Genomic DNA, 18,403 nt, shown 5'->3' with positions numbered 1-18,403 from the left:
TTTTTCTTTACATGTGTATACATACATACATGTTACAATAGATAAAGTTATTGCCTTTTGTTAGTGTTTATTTTTTATTTTAGTTTACAAGACACAAAATACAAAAAAGGAAAGGTTCAAAAATCATTCATAGAATGTGTATTTATCAAGTATGAAATAACCTTATTGACGCCATTAGTTATAATTCAAATTATACTCTTATACAAACAAATTTGAATAAGAGTGTTCAATCTATATATGTACATACATATGTTCATGTGCATGTGTGTATGTAGGTCAAATTATTTCAATAGATTTTGTAAATTATACTATTATTACTAATTGGATAAGAATATGTAGATATGTGTGTATGTAATTTCAAATAATTTGTTTGTCTTTGATAAAAATTTTTCGAAATGAATAGATTCGTAATTTTAGTAATAATTTTAGTCAGTCTTTTGTACTGCGTAATTGGGTATACATTAATCACATCATCCTTGATTTTTTTTATATTTGACTCTCGCATCCTTAGTATTTTATTGAAAAGCAAAAGGCAGCCGACCTATTAGCAAATTGGGCAAAAATTACTAATCTCTACATTAAGATAATTACATATATAATTTCGTGTATTATATAAATAAATCCTTGATATACAAATTATTCTGCGGTCTTTCGAATTGAAATGATTCGTAGCAATTTTGGCCTTTTGTGCTTAGTAATTCGGTATACATGTGTACCTAAGTACATCATCATATTTATGTATAATTCTTGTTTGACGTCATTAGTATCTTATTGAAAAGCAAAAGATAGCCGACTTGTTGGCGACAAATTACTTGTACAGGTATGATTTCGTTTGACTTTCCTGTTGCCTTTTGAATTGAAACGATTCGTACCAATTTTCGTCTTTTGTACTGAGTAAATTGGTATGCAATCATAGCATAGTTCATGCATTTTTTCGATTTGAGTTTCGTTTCATTGGTTTCCGGTTGAAAAGAGAAAGTCAGCCGATTTTTCAGCAAATCGGTCAAAAATTACTAAGCCAATTTCTCTCGAATGGCGCCTCGTTTTAATCTCGTTACGGTGAAGCCTCTCACACTCCGTTTCTCCCGTTACACGTTTTCCCGGGCGAGTTGTACCTTTTTGGGTGAGTTTTTAATTTTTTTAGCCGTCGCTTTGCAGTCGGGACGACGTCTTTAATTAGACCCTAATTACCGAAAAGACGACGGGACGAAAGAGGGCAAACGGTAGACTTTTGACGACGAGACGTATCTTCCTCGGTGACGGTGAAATTTAATTTAGTCCCGGCGCCACACTAAATTGTTTTGGATTAATAGAATGGGATATTGTCGTGTACGCATATGCCATAATTACGACTGCCGACAATTTTGACGGACAAAGTACTATCCACTCTTTAGTCGGGCTAATTTCGTGACCATTGTCTGTAAACTCGGCCATTTTCTCTTTTTTTCCCACTATCCAGAGAACTTCCATATACCTATATATATATATATATATATATATATATATATATATATATATATATATATATAACATATATATATATATATATATATATATATATATATATATATATATATATATATATATATATATATATATATATATATTATATATATATATATATATATATATATATATATATATATATATATATATATATATATATATATATATATATATATATATATATACATATATTACATATGTACATATGCAAGTTGGAATTGCACGTGTTAAGGTTTCGTATCGTATGTATCTATATATGTATAATGGTACATAATATGGCGTAAAATATTTAACCGAGTTGACAGATATCATTTTACAATACAGCTTTTATCTCTCTCGCTAATGAATCAGAGACTTTGTATTCAAGTTTTTTTAGAGGGAGGGGATTCAATTTTAGATTGGATGGAATATTATATCGTCATCGGAATTATTTATGTTTGCAAAGTTTGAAGTAAATTGGCTAGGTGTACGTAGGCGGGAATTTGCCTCGTGTCCGCCTTCAAAATGTTTGTCCGATATGCAAATCCAACATGGAAAAATTTCAGTGCTGAAAAACGCTGGGCGATTGGGCTAGTATTGAATTTTTGATGGGTGGCGTGTATATTCGACGCGGGTGGCGGTTTCATTACCAAAAACACTATTTCGGTTTGACTTAATTCACAAATTGCTATCACTTATTTTAATTCGATATGTCTGGAATCTCGGAAAAGCTGAATAAACATATTACAGGCCACCATTATTTTTTTTTAATATTGTTTAACGCAAAGCATTATATTTAATGTTTTGCGAGATATTTCCCGAATTGAAGAAAAGTGGACTTATGCCACTTTCATATGTATAGCGTTTTGGTTAAAGTAGTCAGAATCTTTTTGTTTTTGAATAATTTTTACCGTTCTGAATAGAAAATAAAGATGATTCAATTGATTTTATTTTAAATTTTCGACTGTCAAATTATATCGCAATTTTCCGATTTCACTTGATTTTTGGAAACTTCCGATTCTTTTCAACAAGTTATTCTAATTTAGGAAAGGACTCAATACATCTGATTTAATCACTACCTTTCAATAGCTGAAAGTTAATGTTGGACGATTTTTAGACAAATATGTAATAACAGAAGTGTTGAAATAAAAATATATATGTATAAACTATTTGTATAACGATTTTATGAATACGATGAACTATGTAAATAAATATGTGAATTAAATTGGATCCTACATTGATATTGAATTTTTAATATTGATGTCAACGTTGCACTGTCGACGTTGCATTTGAAATTGATTCTGAACGTCAAACATTTTAAATTAATTTTCAAAATTAGATTTACGGCTACCATATCCGTTCATAATCCAATATTCAACATCGGCCGTTGCATTCCAGGCTGCAGCCTGGCAAATATGATTTAATTTCGTTGCCAATACCGCGAATAATTTGATTGAAGTGTGATTCGTGAAACCAAGTAAAATTTTCGTTATAACTCAATTTCCTTTACACGTCGAAAATCCGAGAGCTCATTTTTATGACAGTTTGATAAATGCACTGTGTGAAATTTTTACGGGAGACTGTTTATTGATAAATCAATTAACACAGTGGTGTTAATTGATTTATCTACATAAATGCAACAACGAAAATAAAGATAAAGTATTGTGATTTTTTTATAAACCAATCAGTACAAATGTTTCCTTTAAATATATGTACATATGCACATACATATACCATTGGAATGAGTATATGCATATAATTATTCTTTTTTATTTTCTTCTTACAGCGTTTTACAGTTTATTTTCTTCTTAGAAGAGAATCGGATTATGGAGCTTTTACAAATACACTTTTGGAAAGCTTAAAATTAAGTATGGTTTTCGACAAATATTTTAATTAACATACAAACACATATGTACACTAGATTAGAGCGAAAAACGTTAATTTTGGATTTCCGTTGATAGACCTGGTGGAAAAATTTCGTCGTATCGAGGGAACGCTAAATAATAATAAAAAAAATCATCGATTTTAAACAATGTCCGGTGCCTTCAACCAATCGATTTATGTCGACAAAATTTTTGAAAAAGTATCTGAAGAAATCTGTTAGTTAGTTGTCCTCGCGATGAAGTATTTTATTTATATTTATATCTCTCTTTCAAGAATAGTTTAAAAAAATACACCCAATATTATTCACCTATTGAAGTTAATTTGGGTCGATTATGTTAAGTTTTGACTGATAGACGAGAATTCAAAAGTCGTTTCGTTGACTTAAATCATATTCATAGGTGCACTATTTTTTCAAAATATTTTCCATTTATGATAAAAAAATTTTATATTCAGTGTGCTCAACCTTTGAAAGCGTATTTGTTAGTAATCATGTGTTCTTTGACTCTTCTGACTCTTTGACACTGTCAATCAGCGTTCTTTGAATCTTCATAGTAGTCACTGCACTACAGAACGTTTCAGAATCAGAACTCATCACAATGAAAGCTCATTTAAATTACGCTTTAAGTCTCAGCTATCAGTTGCACTGTTATTCCATTATAACTTTGCTCTATAATCTCGGAAACTGAAGTTGACGGTCTACTGTGACCGTCATATTTTATATTAAATTATTTCAACCGACTTTAAAATCATTAATCCATTCATAAATATTAGTTTCCTTCTGAGCGTTGTCTCTATCAACATCTGTGATAGCTACCGTGACCATATTTTTTTGGAGAAAATAAAGGACATATAAATAATCAGTTTATAATATGAAAAACTGCTTTAGAAGTATATGTACATACATACATATATTATAAAATAGTAGCATACAAAATTTAGAATTTTAAATTTATTTATTACACATTATTGAAATTTTAAAGACATTTTACCGCTTGAATTGGTTCGTTTAAATAAATTAAATGGTGAGATAGAAAACCAATATTTATTAACACGATAAAATGAAAAGTTAGATAGAAAAATCATTACATCACGAAAAAAACGTGTAAAAATATGTATATTTTTGACTTTTAAAATTCACTAGATAATTAAATATAAGTATATTAAAGCAAAAGTGATAATCAATAGAAAACACATGTGACTATTGATTCCAATACTCATTTTTGACTTAGCAATACTAGATTTTGAGCTAAAGCCAAAAAACTTTAAAAATTGCGCAATGTTTTTAAGCGTTCATATCTCACAAATAAAAAGAAACCAACAAAAATCATTGTTTATATTCAAATATAGTTAGTCGAACATGGTAAATATTGATTAATCTCCGCTCCGGTATTTTTTTTTATTTTCTAGTCAATACAGGTTTGATAAAATTTATGAATTGCATCTTTAAATATTTTTAGTGATAGTCGGTATTGCAAAATAAAGGGCAAAAGGTCAATTTTAGAATTTAAATTAATCTAAAAGACAGAGCAGTGAAATAAAGGACTGTCCTCTTAAATGAAAGACGTATTTGATTTTGATTTTTAAATGCTTTTTATTATTACGAAATTATGTTAACAGTACATCTTATATCTATTTTAATAGCCACTGTGATCAGTTTCTATTTTACAATTTTAATTTAATTTTGTTAGTAATCATAGTATTATATTATTACAATGTTAATATATACAGCATAAGAGGAAAAAGAGCTCAAAAACCTATTAAATAAAAGACGTATGGTCATCTTCATCAAACTAAGATTTCAATTGAATCGCAAACATGTAAATATTTATCATCGTATTAGTTCACACATACATATTTAATTTCAAAAGTAGATTGTAATACGGATTGAATCGAGTTAGTACTACATATGTATTATATGTAGTTTCGTTGACATGTCTACTGAAGCGTTTTGTCTACTTTGAATAACTTATTCTATTCCACGTACATAGATAGTTGGTGTTTTATGGACTACGCGTATAGCCCAAGTTTTAGGCAGGTTACTAAGATTTAATTCATTATAAATTAGGCCACAATTTGTCTTGGGGTTGACGAGATAAGGGTAGACGTGCGACACGCCCAATCAAACAGTAATGTGTCAGCCGACGACCTGTTCAAGTACACATGTTTGTTCATACTTTCAGTGAGAGAACAACGGAATGAACCCATTTTTTTATAATATATTTATATGTACATTGATTTTGCAATGAATCTTTCGAGAGTGTGCTTCGTCTAGATTGCACGCGATATGAACGGTGAGAATTTATGCGGGGGGGGTGGTGGGAGGTCATTTGCATAGCAAAAGCGGGAAATCCCGCGGGATTGCCGAGTCCCGACTTCCGAGTGGGAGCGTGTGTGAGATTTTTTCGACACATTTAAAAAGTCGGGAGAAAAGCGTCGTACATTTATTTTCACTTTTGTTTGCCCGTCGACGTTCACACATACGTAATTCAGACGTTTCTGGAATAACAAATATACGCAGGTATCTATCTACATAGCTACTGAATGTGTCAATTGAAAGCTTGTTTGTTTATATGTACCGATCTACCGATCTGAATTACGTAGATTCGAATTGAAGCTCATATGTATAATATTATCATATACATATTTGACCATACTTGATTTTGCGCAGACGTGTTTAAATGTAGAAATTTGTATGTACATAGCTTGTGGAATGAAAAAAAATCAGAATAACCTTTATCTTGTATATTTGTTTTGTGGTCATCATTGGAATTGACGATAGTTTTATTTCATTTATTTATTTACATATTAGCCACAGTGGTTGCATTGTGTTTATAATATGTATGTACATACATCTTGTGTCTGTTCAATATCTACTGATCCAGTGATCATTGTCTTTAACACATTGTTTATCTCGTTAGTGTCATCTTATATTAATGTTAATATTTATATAACATAATCAGAAAAAAAGCAAAAATTTATTTACAATTAGTATAAATTTTCATAATACATTTTAAACATTTTGTATTAAATATAAGTTTGAACTAAAGACTTTTAAAAGTCGAAAATTTAAGGCGAATAATGTCTATGGTAATCTGTGTTAATACCTGAAGGGTATTTATGTATTTACATATATATTTATATGTATACATTTTGTCTGTAACAAACGGAATATTATTTATGGAATGCAGTTTTTTCAAGTTAGTATATATGGGTGTATTATAAATTAATTTTAGGGATTTATTTTATATTATTTGGAGCTTGGAAAGGTTAGTGTTCGGAAAAATAGAGAAAGTTTGATGGCTTGCGAATTTGTCGAAAGCGCACCACGTATGCGTATCAAATTTGCAGCGAAAGTCGAGGCCGATTACAGATGGTTATACTTTTCGTACAATTCACCATTTTAGACAAGTGTGGAGGCTGTTAAATGAATTTCATTCTTATTTTGGAACAAAGGAGGGGTGGGTGGGCGATGTTTTTCGGCTATGGTGTACATATATACACTCTCGCTTTCTCTGTCGGTGTTTTAATTTAGCATGAAAGCTCACGCTGTCAAAGTTGTCGCAACGTGCGACGATCACCGTGAATATTTTATTTTAAAGTGTGTCGGTAGCTGCTTGTCTGTTGTGTGTTCGCTTCTTTATTATAAATATATATACATAAAATGTTAAGCAATTGTATGAATAAATAATGCGCTAGTTTTGTAGAACGGTCGCCTTTGTTTTGATTTATTCAATAATTCCAAGGTATATGTATCTACATACATATATTCCTCAGGATAAACGCCGTTGAAAGGAGTTTTCTCTTGGAATTAAATTTCGTTTTACTTTTGTATAAATAAACAAACGAGCAAAGTCATTAACGGTGAAATAAATGAAACAATGTAAAATTAAATTTTTTTGAGAGCGTGAAGTTTTAATGAAAACTTTTCTTATAAAATTATATAGAAATGTACGTTAATGTAAAAGTGAATGCATGTATTGGAGTCTCGTTTTTATTTCTTTTAAAAATAAAATCATAGTAAAATTTGTAGTAAGCGTAAATTGAGATTATTGTTTATTTGAAAAAAAATTCAACAAACAATTGTACCTACATACTTTTGAATAAACAATTTTTTTCTCACTTATATAATATTGTAATAATGTATACATATACAATTCAAAATTCAACAGTTCTTGTAGTTATATTTGTTTGGATTATTTCCGTTGTAAAATATTGAATCTAATTATAACATAATTAGTTTATAATAATTTGTAATATAACGACGACTCCAATTAGTGTTCACTTTGTGAATTATAAAGATTGATATAAAATACGAATGAATGCTTATTCAATTCAACAATACATCTTTGATTATACTGTAGCGTACATCTTACGAAATTAAGCGTAATTTAGAAACGACTCATCTTAGAAAAACATACAAATAATTATTTTTTCAATTGAATATGCGTATCTTTGAATACACTGAAACCAACAAACATTTTACGAAAAGTAATAAGAGAAACGTATTATCTCATCAATTGCACACATATGTACATACATTTATAATAAATTTCGTTTGGTTTACATTCAACGGCATTTCAATAGTGTTTACTTAGGGTGAAAGATTATCCAAATTAGCTTAACCCACTCGTATCTACATATGTATATACATATAATGATTTCAATTACATCATACATATGTACCTATACATATTTCAAAGGTTTATTTATTCGACGGTGAAATACAACGTGTTATTCGTCCCACACAAAGCTAAATAAATCCCATTGCCTGTAACCGATGTTTACAAAGCAGTGGCGTCAAATGCGTGATAATATGAGCTCAACTTGAAAGTATGTACATATTATGTACCCAGAAGAAGGGATGCGAAGAAGAAGAAGAAGGAAAAAAATAAACGCTTACGAGATTTACAAGGCTTTGCTTCCGGTTCACAATAAGTTCAAAGAGCTCCGCTGTGGGCCAGGTTCAGCACATAATTGATCTCGTGTCCGCACTCGGGTAAGGGATCCTATGACGTCATGCCTCCCCAAAACCACAGCCTCCCCCATCCCCTCAAGCCTCCGCGGAACATCCCAAACAAAGGGGCGGCCCGACCCGCTCACTTATTTATCGGTTGGGGTGATGCTGGGGGTGGGTCGCGGGTGGTGGGCGGGTGGCGGGTTAGAATCTGTACGGCCTTTTCCTCCCCGCCACAGAATTAGGGGATGCTCTTCTGACGGATCGCGATAAGGAATTTTTTTAAAGTCAAACGCCACTTGGATTAACGACTCGTGAGTTTATTATCTTCCGCTGAATAAAGACGAATGTTTGTTTGGTCGCCGCGGAAATCTACAGCTTTTGATGTGGAAACGGTGAATTTGGTATACTGTTTTTAATAATGTTCTGAGGCTCTAAGCAGCCTTTTCAGAACATTTCAAAGCACAAGCACAAAATCGACTTTTAAAGAGAAACTGGTATGCACTGTGGCCTTCGATGCTCCCCAATCCAAACCATTCACCCGTTCAAAATTATGAATGAATATGTGTGTGTGTGTGTGTGTGTACACTCCCGTGCAGCGCATCTGACGCTGATGTCACCCGTTCCAAGTCAGGTGCTCAATATCAGGAGCCAATTTCAGATGATCTACACCCCCCCCCCCTCGCCTCACTTCCCCACGTCTCTTCCACACGATCAGTCGTCACGCCGCATCTCTGCTTAAAGCGGATCCTTAAAATGCACCTATTGGTCGGAATTTATTGTGGTTGCTCTAATTGGTCAAACATTTTCAAAAATTTAGTCCACGTGTACCACTTCATGCTGATTGGTTATGCGCCTCGTTTGCGTGTATTTATTTTATTAGATATCCTGGCATTCAAAACTTTTTTTTGAAATCTCCATACTGGTTGACGCGTCCGCCATATACCCACAAACATACAACTCGTTTTATATATATTAAAAAGTATATTATGGCGGTGCCAGTCAAAATAAAAATATTCAGCAGAGTTATTGTTCGTTTTGATATTATAAATCGGGTGATAGATCCATTTAGTTTTTATGCAGTCTTTTTTGTAGATTTTTAAAGTTATATGACAGCTCTATGTAGCTAGTATTTAAACTGAATAAAGATAATTTATGGATAAGCTCTGAAATGGCGAGTTCATTTTCGCAGTAAGTTTACCTATACTTTCCATTGCATTTCCTACATCTTATCTTGTTGAATTTGGATTAAGTCTGGAGCTATTTATCTCCTATAAAAGCTCGTAGACATCTTGATATTGCCAATAGAAGAGATCTTAGTTTGCCGCTGACAGCATTACAACCCAACATTATCAAGCTTGCTAGTTTGCATCAGGCACAAGCTGTGACGTCTCAAAGGCATATGCAGGTAAGGCAATTCCTACAGGTGGAAAATTATGGCAGAATAAAGTTTATTTAAAATAAAGTTAGCAATAAATAAAATTCTTGAAAGAATCCTGTTCGAGAAAAAGACGTCAAAGAGAAAGTTTACTACGGTTGTGTATTCAAATTGTCCTACGCTTCTTTGAATAATATCTGGAATGGATTATGTTATCGACATATACTTTTCTCTCGAGTGAGGTGGGGGGAGGGGGCATATTAAAATATTTAACTCAAAAGGGGGACACGGGCCCAAAATTTTTGCTCTAGTTGACTTACGTTAATTTGTAAGTTCTGTTAATTTTAATTTTCAGTTTAATTTTCATCGACATTTGAATGGATTTCAGTAAGGAAAATTTCTTACTTTTAAAATCCATTCAAATGTTGGTGAAACTTAAACTGAAAATTAAAATGAACAAAACTTACAATTAAAACTTTCATACATTATATTGCAAAAAAATGTGACGTCTTTTTAAAAAGTTACTAATGCGCTCTGATAGAAAATTCAAGCATGAACAAATTACGGATATTAATAATCCTATTTATGTATATGTATGTATGTTTAGAATACATTTAGAATAAAGTCAAAATTTCAGATCTTAAAATTTAGAATTCTTTTAACAGCGACCTTCTACATACATACAATATACATATATGTACATACGTACATAGTATTGAATAATATTTTAAATATATTTTCGTATAGGTATTTAGTTTGTATATAAAACTATAAACTTACATAATATAACATAGGATTATCGTAATAGCATTGTATGTTTGTTAATTCACACACAAACCTAGCGATGTGCATTTGTAATTTTGCACATTATGAATAAATATATATACATATAAACATATATATGTATACATACGTCATTAATGAAATATTATTTTGTACATTTCTTTATTTTCATGCATTTCTACATTTGTTGTCTGTCGATTTTTCAATAAATAAATGTATATATGTATGTACATAAATATGGACATATTTTCCAGAAATGCATGCAATATTTTAATTGTACGAAATAACAATATAGGGGTTTGCATATGTACCGATAAATGTGCATATTTTTGATTCCTTTTATTTTTCTTCTACGACCAATTATTATCAACATTAATACCTATTCATATATGTATATATATACAGTATGTGCAATTTTTATTTGTGACGAAAGATATTTTTTCTAAATTTGATGTAGAATGTGTTGAAAAAAAAGTGTCAAAAACTCGGGTTCGAAATGAAAATATGTCGTATGCATTTTTCCTGTAAATTCACGTTTGACTGAACGTGCATTCCTTTATTTACCTTCAAATATTTGTACATTCATACTTTTACAAAGGACCGATGAATATGCATATCTGCATAGTTGTCCAATTGAATGGGGGGGAATTTCAAATAAATTTGATTTACACAGGTGGAAGTATGATACAATTTTCTACGCGCATTTCACACGCAGACATTTTTGGTGTGTTTTTATTCGGTGACTTTTTAGTAGTCTGAAATTCTTAACAAACACGAATTTTAGACGAATTAATTTTTACGATTGCTTTTATGAGCCGCCATGGCTGTGAAATCCCCAAATGCAAGTTTTCACACTGTGTATGGGAAAATTTTGTGAACTTATTACTTTTGGAAAAACACGTGGGAACTTTCCAGACGTAAACGTATAACGAAAATTTTACACTTCAAATTCTAACCTGTATAATTCGATGTTTTTTCTTTTTCAACTTTTTTTTACGAATGTGTGTATAATTGGAATCGTGCACGTTTCCGGAAGGGTGATTAAAGCAATTTTATTTTCAACTACATATTCATCTCGGGTCTCTTATAATATATATGTACAAACTATATGATGGTTATAAGCTTGGTGATCCCTATCTGTTTGACACATTTTCTATTTAAAATTCTTATCATACAATACGTTTTTTATGCTATTTATTGACTATTTGGAATAATTGTTATTTGGTAATCTGTTTTTTGTTCATCTATTATTATTATCACTTTTCACCAATAACTTCCTTGGTGAAATCTATAAATAATGGAATATTATTCTGGGAATAATCCGGTTTTGACAATCGCCAAAAATGTTAAATGAAGGTGCTTTTCCAAATTGTGGTTAATTTTTGTGGCGTATCCTGTGTGATGTATTGAAAGATGTTGCAAATTGAAAACACTTTCGGATATTATATTTATATTCTTCATTTTTGTATATATAATTCATTTTTGTGGTGAAATTGTTATTCAATCTTACGTCATACTTCAGTGACGCTTATTTTATAGGGTCAGTTCGGAAAATGCATTTCAAACGGATTTTGCAATATTGAATTACTTTGCGACCTCAAGTACACTTTTGAAATTGTATATTTTCTTTCGAATAAGAAAATGTTAGTTTGAATATTGAAATAAAATTATTCCCATTGAACGAATAGGGTAAGGTTGAAGATCTCAAGAATCCGATGTTGTCTCTCAAATAACATTTTCCAGATTAAGCCTCACAATTGAAAACGAACGACGACGTGTTTTTGTGAAGATGTTGAATTTTTATACAATGAAATGATATTTAACTAAAAAAAATTACATAACATCCGAAACTAATATTTTGTCTGAACATTTATTTCTCTCTGATAATAATTCGTAACGTAAGGAAATTGTTTTAATTTTTTAAATCCCCGTATTTTTCTTTTTCCGTAAGTATGAAATGAAACCTGTCAATATGTTTTTCGTATATTTTTATCATATCAGTCTTATTATTTATGAATTTATTCAGAGAAATCATTGAAAATAATACCTTCCTAATTTGTTAATTTTTGACGTATTCCGTAATATCGTATTTAGAGGATTATGAATATCATATGTACATATATATACATATGTTAAGTACCTACTGATTGCTAAGTTTTAATATTCATTTTGTACATACATAGCTTTGAAAATAAGAATACGATCACCGTATTATTTATGTGCTTTATAGTTTTATTCGAAACTTTCCGCATTTTTTCCACTTCTATAACAGCAAAACGAAGTTAAACAATATCCGCTGAATAAGATTTATGGTTCCGGCTTCTGCATCTCTAGAGACTAATGAATTGCTCTATTGCTAATTAATTGCTTTGAATATTACATCTATAGCTATCCGAGAAGGTTGGATCTATTTATAGTTGAGTTAGCATACATATGTATGAATGTATTAAGGTTTCGTACGGAATACGAAATTTTCATTTCCACACTTACATACGTGTATTTATATTGAATAGTGGATAGATATTCATTAATTTAATATGTTATATTATTCCGGATGAATTATCGAAACTTTAAAAAGTTACAAATTATATGTTATACATATGTATATGTACATATGTACATATGTATATTAACGACAGATGTGTAAATCGCAACGCAAGTTTTGTTTGATAGGACTGTACGACGTTATAAAGATAAACTTCTGAATTCGTACATATGCAATGTAAAAGCAGTGTCTTTTACGTGTGGAATCAGTTGGTTTTGAATTTTTATGAGAAAATACATATAAGATTCCCTATAGTGGGACTGGGAAAGTTGTGCATGAGATTGCATTTTATGTCATACTTGAACTTTTCATTCGGATCGTGTTCTCAATATTGTGCTATGAAATGATCAAGGTGTTTTTTGTTCATTGAGCCTTTTTATTGAATCATTTTTGGGAATTTTTAATATGTATTATATATGTATTGTTAAATTCGTAAGGAACATATTGTTAAAAAAAATACTTGGAGGAGTTTTTGTCTATAACTCTTTATTTGTGCTTATGTGACTGTTCATTTTTATTATATATTATATGAAAAGTATTAAGGAAATTCAATGAAATACCTTTTTCATATTCGTACGAATATATTTCACATAAATATGTTAAACAATGTCGGATAATACAATATAATATGTCGGATTTATATTATATTATTATCAAAACCTCAGTCATGCTTGATTATTCGTATGTAAACTTTGTTTTCATTTATTTATTTAGACAAATAAAATGTCGCATGTCAATTTAGAAACAGACTCATATGTAGGAAAAATTATAATATTATTTACATTTCAGATTAACTTGTTCATAAAAGCAAAAAAAATAATGATACAACAAATATGTCTCTATCGTTTGTCTCAATTCGAATTTTATAGATGAAAATTGGAATTGGGTCACGTGTATTTATTTAATAATAGGCAATCGTCTGCTCTTTGCAATTTGAAGATTGAAATTTTTCGCTGTGGCGTTTATTCTACTTGTACATTCTCACAATTACGACTATGTATAACCCTTATTTAATATTTAGAGTGTGTCCCAACGTCTTAAAAGAGAATTTCTCTATTAGAACCTATGTACATACGAATGTATTTTCATATTCTATGCAGCTATTGAAATCTGGCCTTTGGCCAATATAGTTCATCTATTAATCCTAACTGATATTTTGCCCACCAGTACTATGGATATAGAAATCTCAGGCATTTCAAGTGTGTAATTGAGACTTCTCAATATCCAAGACTTGTGGCAGGCTACTTATTCTACGAACTCAATTTTTTTTAAATAATCGGATAATTTATACCCATAGCTAACTATTACATATTTTTAATTGTATCTGAATACTTTGCGTAATTGATCTAATTTTAATCGTCTGCGACAATATGTATCTAAGTATGATGGAAACTGTCTACAAATTAATTTAGATATGTATTACTTATTTAGATAAATTATATGTCATCATTCAACCACCTGTTGCTGCCATTATTCGGTGCGGGGCATCAGTTTATATTCCATTAGATGTAAATTATACTTTCAACCGTGGAAAATGTTTATGTATTTACATATGTACATCCATTGTAGTTTCATATGATAAAGCATTTTTTTCTCAAAGTAAATATTTTGGAAAAAATGTCAGGCTCGTGTACATGCAAAAAACATTTTTTTTCGTACTACATAAATATTTTACTTTGAAAATATTTCAGGATTACATGTCGATTTATTTTTGAACACTGAATTTGGTATACCGTATGTATAATCCAAAATATGTCTAGCTTCGACCTCAGTTGTTTTTGATAACTATGTAGCTGGGTTCGTTGTTTTTATGAAAAGGTTTTTGGTGTCCATCTCAATATAAAAAAAATCGATCATTTGTTTCGAAGCACGATATGTGGTTGTCCATACGACGTTCATTCGCGGAATTCCAAACACGGTTAACATTTCAATTTCGCCATTCGTCGGAACATGTATCTGTAAATGTATTAAATTTTCATCCAGAATCTGTGAGTTAGGTAACTACGTGTACCGTTATATCCTTGCCTATGATCATATGCATATACATACATACATATTATGTAACGTATTGATGTTGTCAATCAGAAATGAAACTTTAAAAGTTTTTCAAGGCATTAATTATTCGGATCTTACCAGTTGCAATAAGTAAGACTTAAGACTTACTATGTAAAATGAGAAAGTCGTAAGTGCTTACTTTCAACAAGTAAGTCGTAAGTGCTTACTTTCAACAAGTAAGTGGTAAGTGCGTACTTACAACAAGTAAGTCGTCAGTACTTACATATTTACTAGCTGATTTTGATTTTGATTTTGAACAGCTTTTTATTAACGGATTCATGCATAAGTATAATATTATGTTCGCAACAAGTCTGAAGTCTTTTCTTATATCTACTTACATATCCATTATTATTATCTATTTTACACCCCATAGTATTGATAAAGTTCTCTTCTTTTAATGTTTGTATTTAAGGCATAACAATAAAAAAAATCACTATATTCAAACGTTAAAGAATCTTTTCTTTACAGCGATATTAACTATTACGTATTAACTATCAATGGTTATTTAGATATTTAACGTACAATTTTTTTGTTGTTTTAAATGCTTTTTATTATTACTAAATTATGTTCACAATACATCTTATATCTATTTTAATAGCTACTGACCTACTGATCATTTTCTATTTTACAATTTTAATTTAACTTTGTTAGTAATCATAATATTATATTATTATAATGTTAATAGTACAGCATAATAGGAAAATAGCTCAAAAACCTATTTACAATTCTTTAACGTACGAGAAATATTGCAAGTACAATGGAATTTTGCAACGTTTATCTATAAGATAAATTCATTGAACTTTCATACGTATTACGACATTCAATTAATTTAAAGCTTAAGAATTAGCATCAAAATAAGATGAATATGATATAAAATAACAAGAGATATAGATACGTATAATAGATTATACTCATAGAACTATACTAACATCGATAATAAGCCGAAGATGCGAAGAGCGAAGACGAATCTAATGTAAATCTTCTTATGGTATTAATAATTAAAAGTTACTTACTCTCAATTAAAATATTTTAAACTTTTTAAATATAAATTCATCCTAATACTACTCAAGCACCACCGAACTCATGCATCTTATTTTCTAATGTATCTTTTAAAAATACAACCTTCTTAACTGCAACGCTTCAATTTTTCAGAGAATGAAAATAAAATATGCATTCTATATTCTATTATACATATACTAAATATGAATACTCTCATATTGCTATTACCTAACGAAGTTTTGATGATTATGATTTCGCATCTTCTCTGACAATCAACTACTCAACCACCTAATCACCCACCCACCCATCCACAGAATCCCACCGGCATTAGACGACGTGTGTAATTCCATGAATTCTTGTTGGAGTGTTTGATTATATAGCCCTTGACCAAATTGTATGTACATTGGCTGCAATATACTCATTTTGTACATTTCCAACGATTGTCTGGTGCTATCGAATATGGTTCACAAATGAACTTCGATATGATTGAATGAATCGCGGTCGCTAACTCGCTACCAGACGGTCACTTTTGTGTAATCTATCGAGATAGTTTAATTTTTTTTTTTTTTGTTCTCAGGGGGAAGCATCGCTGGAGGTGCGGTATACTTCGCCCGAGATGTGTCCTTCTTTTAGGGGGCCAGAACACAGCAGAACACAGCCAGAGCCAGATACACAGCAATCCGAAGACGATATGTCGTCCGACGATAGTCGAGTTTCTGAGGAAGAGGTGCTGCTGGTAAATGCCAAGAAAAATACTGACAAATTGGAGGAAGAAAAACTGGCCGATATAAATGCGCCGTCTACCTCTAAAGGTGCTATTCCGAAAACTAGCAGGTGAGATTTTATTTATAAATTTGATTCGAATCTGTGAGATAGATATGTATTCGGAATTGCATAACTGAATTAGATTTCACTCGACGATGATACAAATTTATAGTTTGTTTGAAAAATAGATGAAAGTCTTAGCGGGTATAATCATAATAAGGATAATTGAATGATCGATTGATGAATTCCTTAATATGTGTATAATATTTTCGCTGATGATATTTATATTTTAAAATATACAAGATTATCTAAACATGTTGAATAATCTTACATATTTTATTTATTACTAATAATCAGAAATATTCTATATATAATATATGTACATATATGTATAACATATTCAAAAGTTCAATCATTTTTATGTTCTACAGAACAAAATGTTTTAAGGTTTTTCAACGCTTTCCAATACAATATATGGTTCATTGATTCGCTTAATTTTATTTAAAACAAAGTATTATAATTTTGTAATTTAGCATTGGATAATTCATAAATTTTCAAAGAATGTTTCAAAGAAAGTAACTGATACCTTCGAATTATTTAATTCTTACTATAAGATCAATCGATTATTTTTTCTTTCGAAGTAAGTATCTAATGGATAGTTACCTTCAAATTTATTGAATGAAATTACTTGTGAACTCAGGATCTTATAAAATTCTAGTCGGAAGATTTTTTTATGTGTAGTTTTTTAATGGCCGCTTAGGTTTCAATGATTCCTTCCAATCAATACCGAAGCGACGACATTTATAGCGACGACAGAATTAAATGAATGATTCGTTTGAACAATCGTTTTATTTATTTTGGAATAACTTTTAAATGAAATATTTATTACTCAGTTTTCGTAAAGCACCGTTGACTTCATAAATAAAAATAAATTAAACTCTCCTGTCTTCGTTTCCGCAAAGTGGCGTATCATTTGAAGTTGAAGCAATAAATTAGATCATTTTTTCGAATACGGTTTTAAAATAATAATAAATGCATTCATTGTATTTTGAATGTATGTACATACATATATATACTATTAAATATTAATTATATTTACACATTATTACTATGAATCCGTTTCTAAATTACTTAAAAAAATTATACCCAAATCCCTATCGTTTCCAGGATCGCGATTCAAGAGAGTTTTCTTTGAATTTAAAGCCACAAGTCAACAGCTTGAAATTAATTACAATAATGGATAATAATGAGAAAATGATAGCTTAATTACATATCAATATCATATATCAATATCATATAATAAAAAATATTATTTATGATATGGTATCATACATTCAAACTTTCAAATTTACTATCGAAGATTCGAAAACTTATCAAAAATTACATTGCTGATAATAATTGAAATGCTTCAATGTTTGCGAATCGGTCATTATTAACTTTTCAATCGTAAAATACTATGAATTGAAAATATGTACATATGTAGTAAGCCGCTTAGAAACTGCTTCAAATATGTACATACATTTATATATATATATATATATATATATATATATAT

At 30.2% G+C, this 18,403-nt stretch overlaps 1 protein-coding gene across 1 annotated transcript in view; it reads left to right on the top strand.

The window, feature by feature from the left end:
- mfr (ferlin family C2 domain-containing myoferlin misfire) overlaps nucleotides 1-18,403 on the top strand; it is a 143,842-nt gene that overhangs the window by 73,179 nt on the left and 52,260 nt on the right. Inside the window, exon 5 of the mRNA XM_077445072.1 lies at nucleotides 16,661-16,917. Coding sequence (XP_077301198.1) covers nucleotides 16,661-16,917 — 257 coding nt within the window. The remainder of the gene's footprint in view (nucleotides 1-16,660; nucleotides 16,918-18,403) is intronic.

The sequence above is a fragment of the Arctopsyche grandis genome, chromosome 2, assembly GCF_051622035.1.
Source record: "Arctopsyche grandis isolate Sample6627 chromosome 2, ASM5162203v2, whole genome shotgun sequence".
NCBI lineage: Eukaryota > Metazoa > Arthropoda > Insecta > Trichoptera > Hydropsychidae > Arctopsyche > Arctopsyche grandis.
This window is presented reverse-complemented; position numbering and strand designations above follow the sequence as displayed.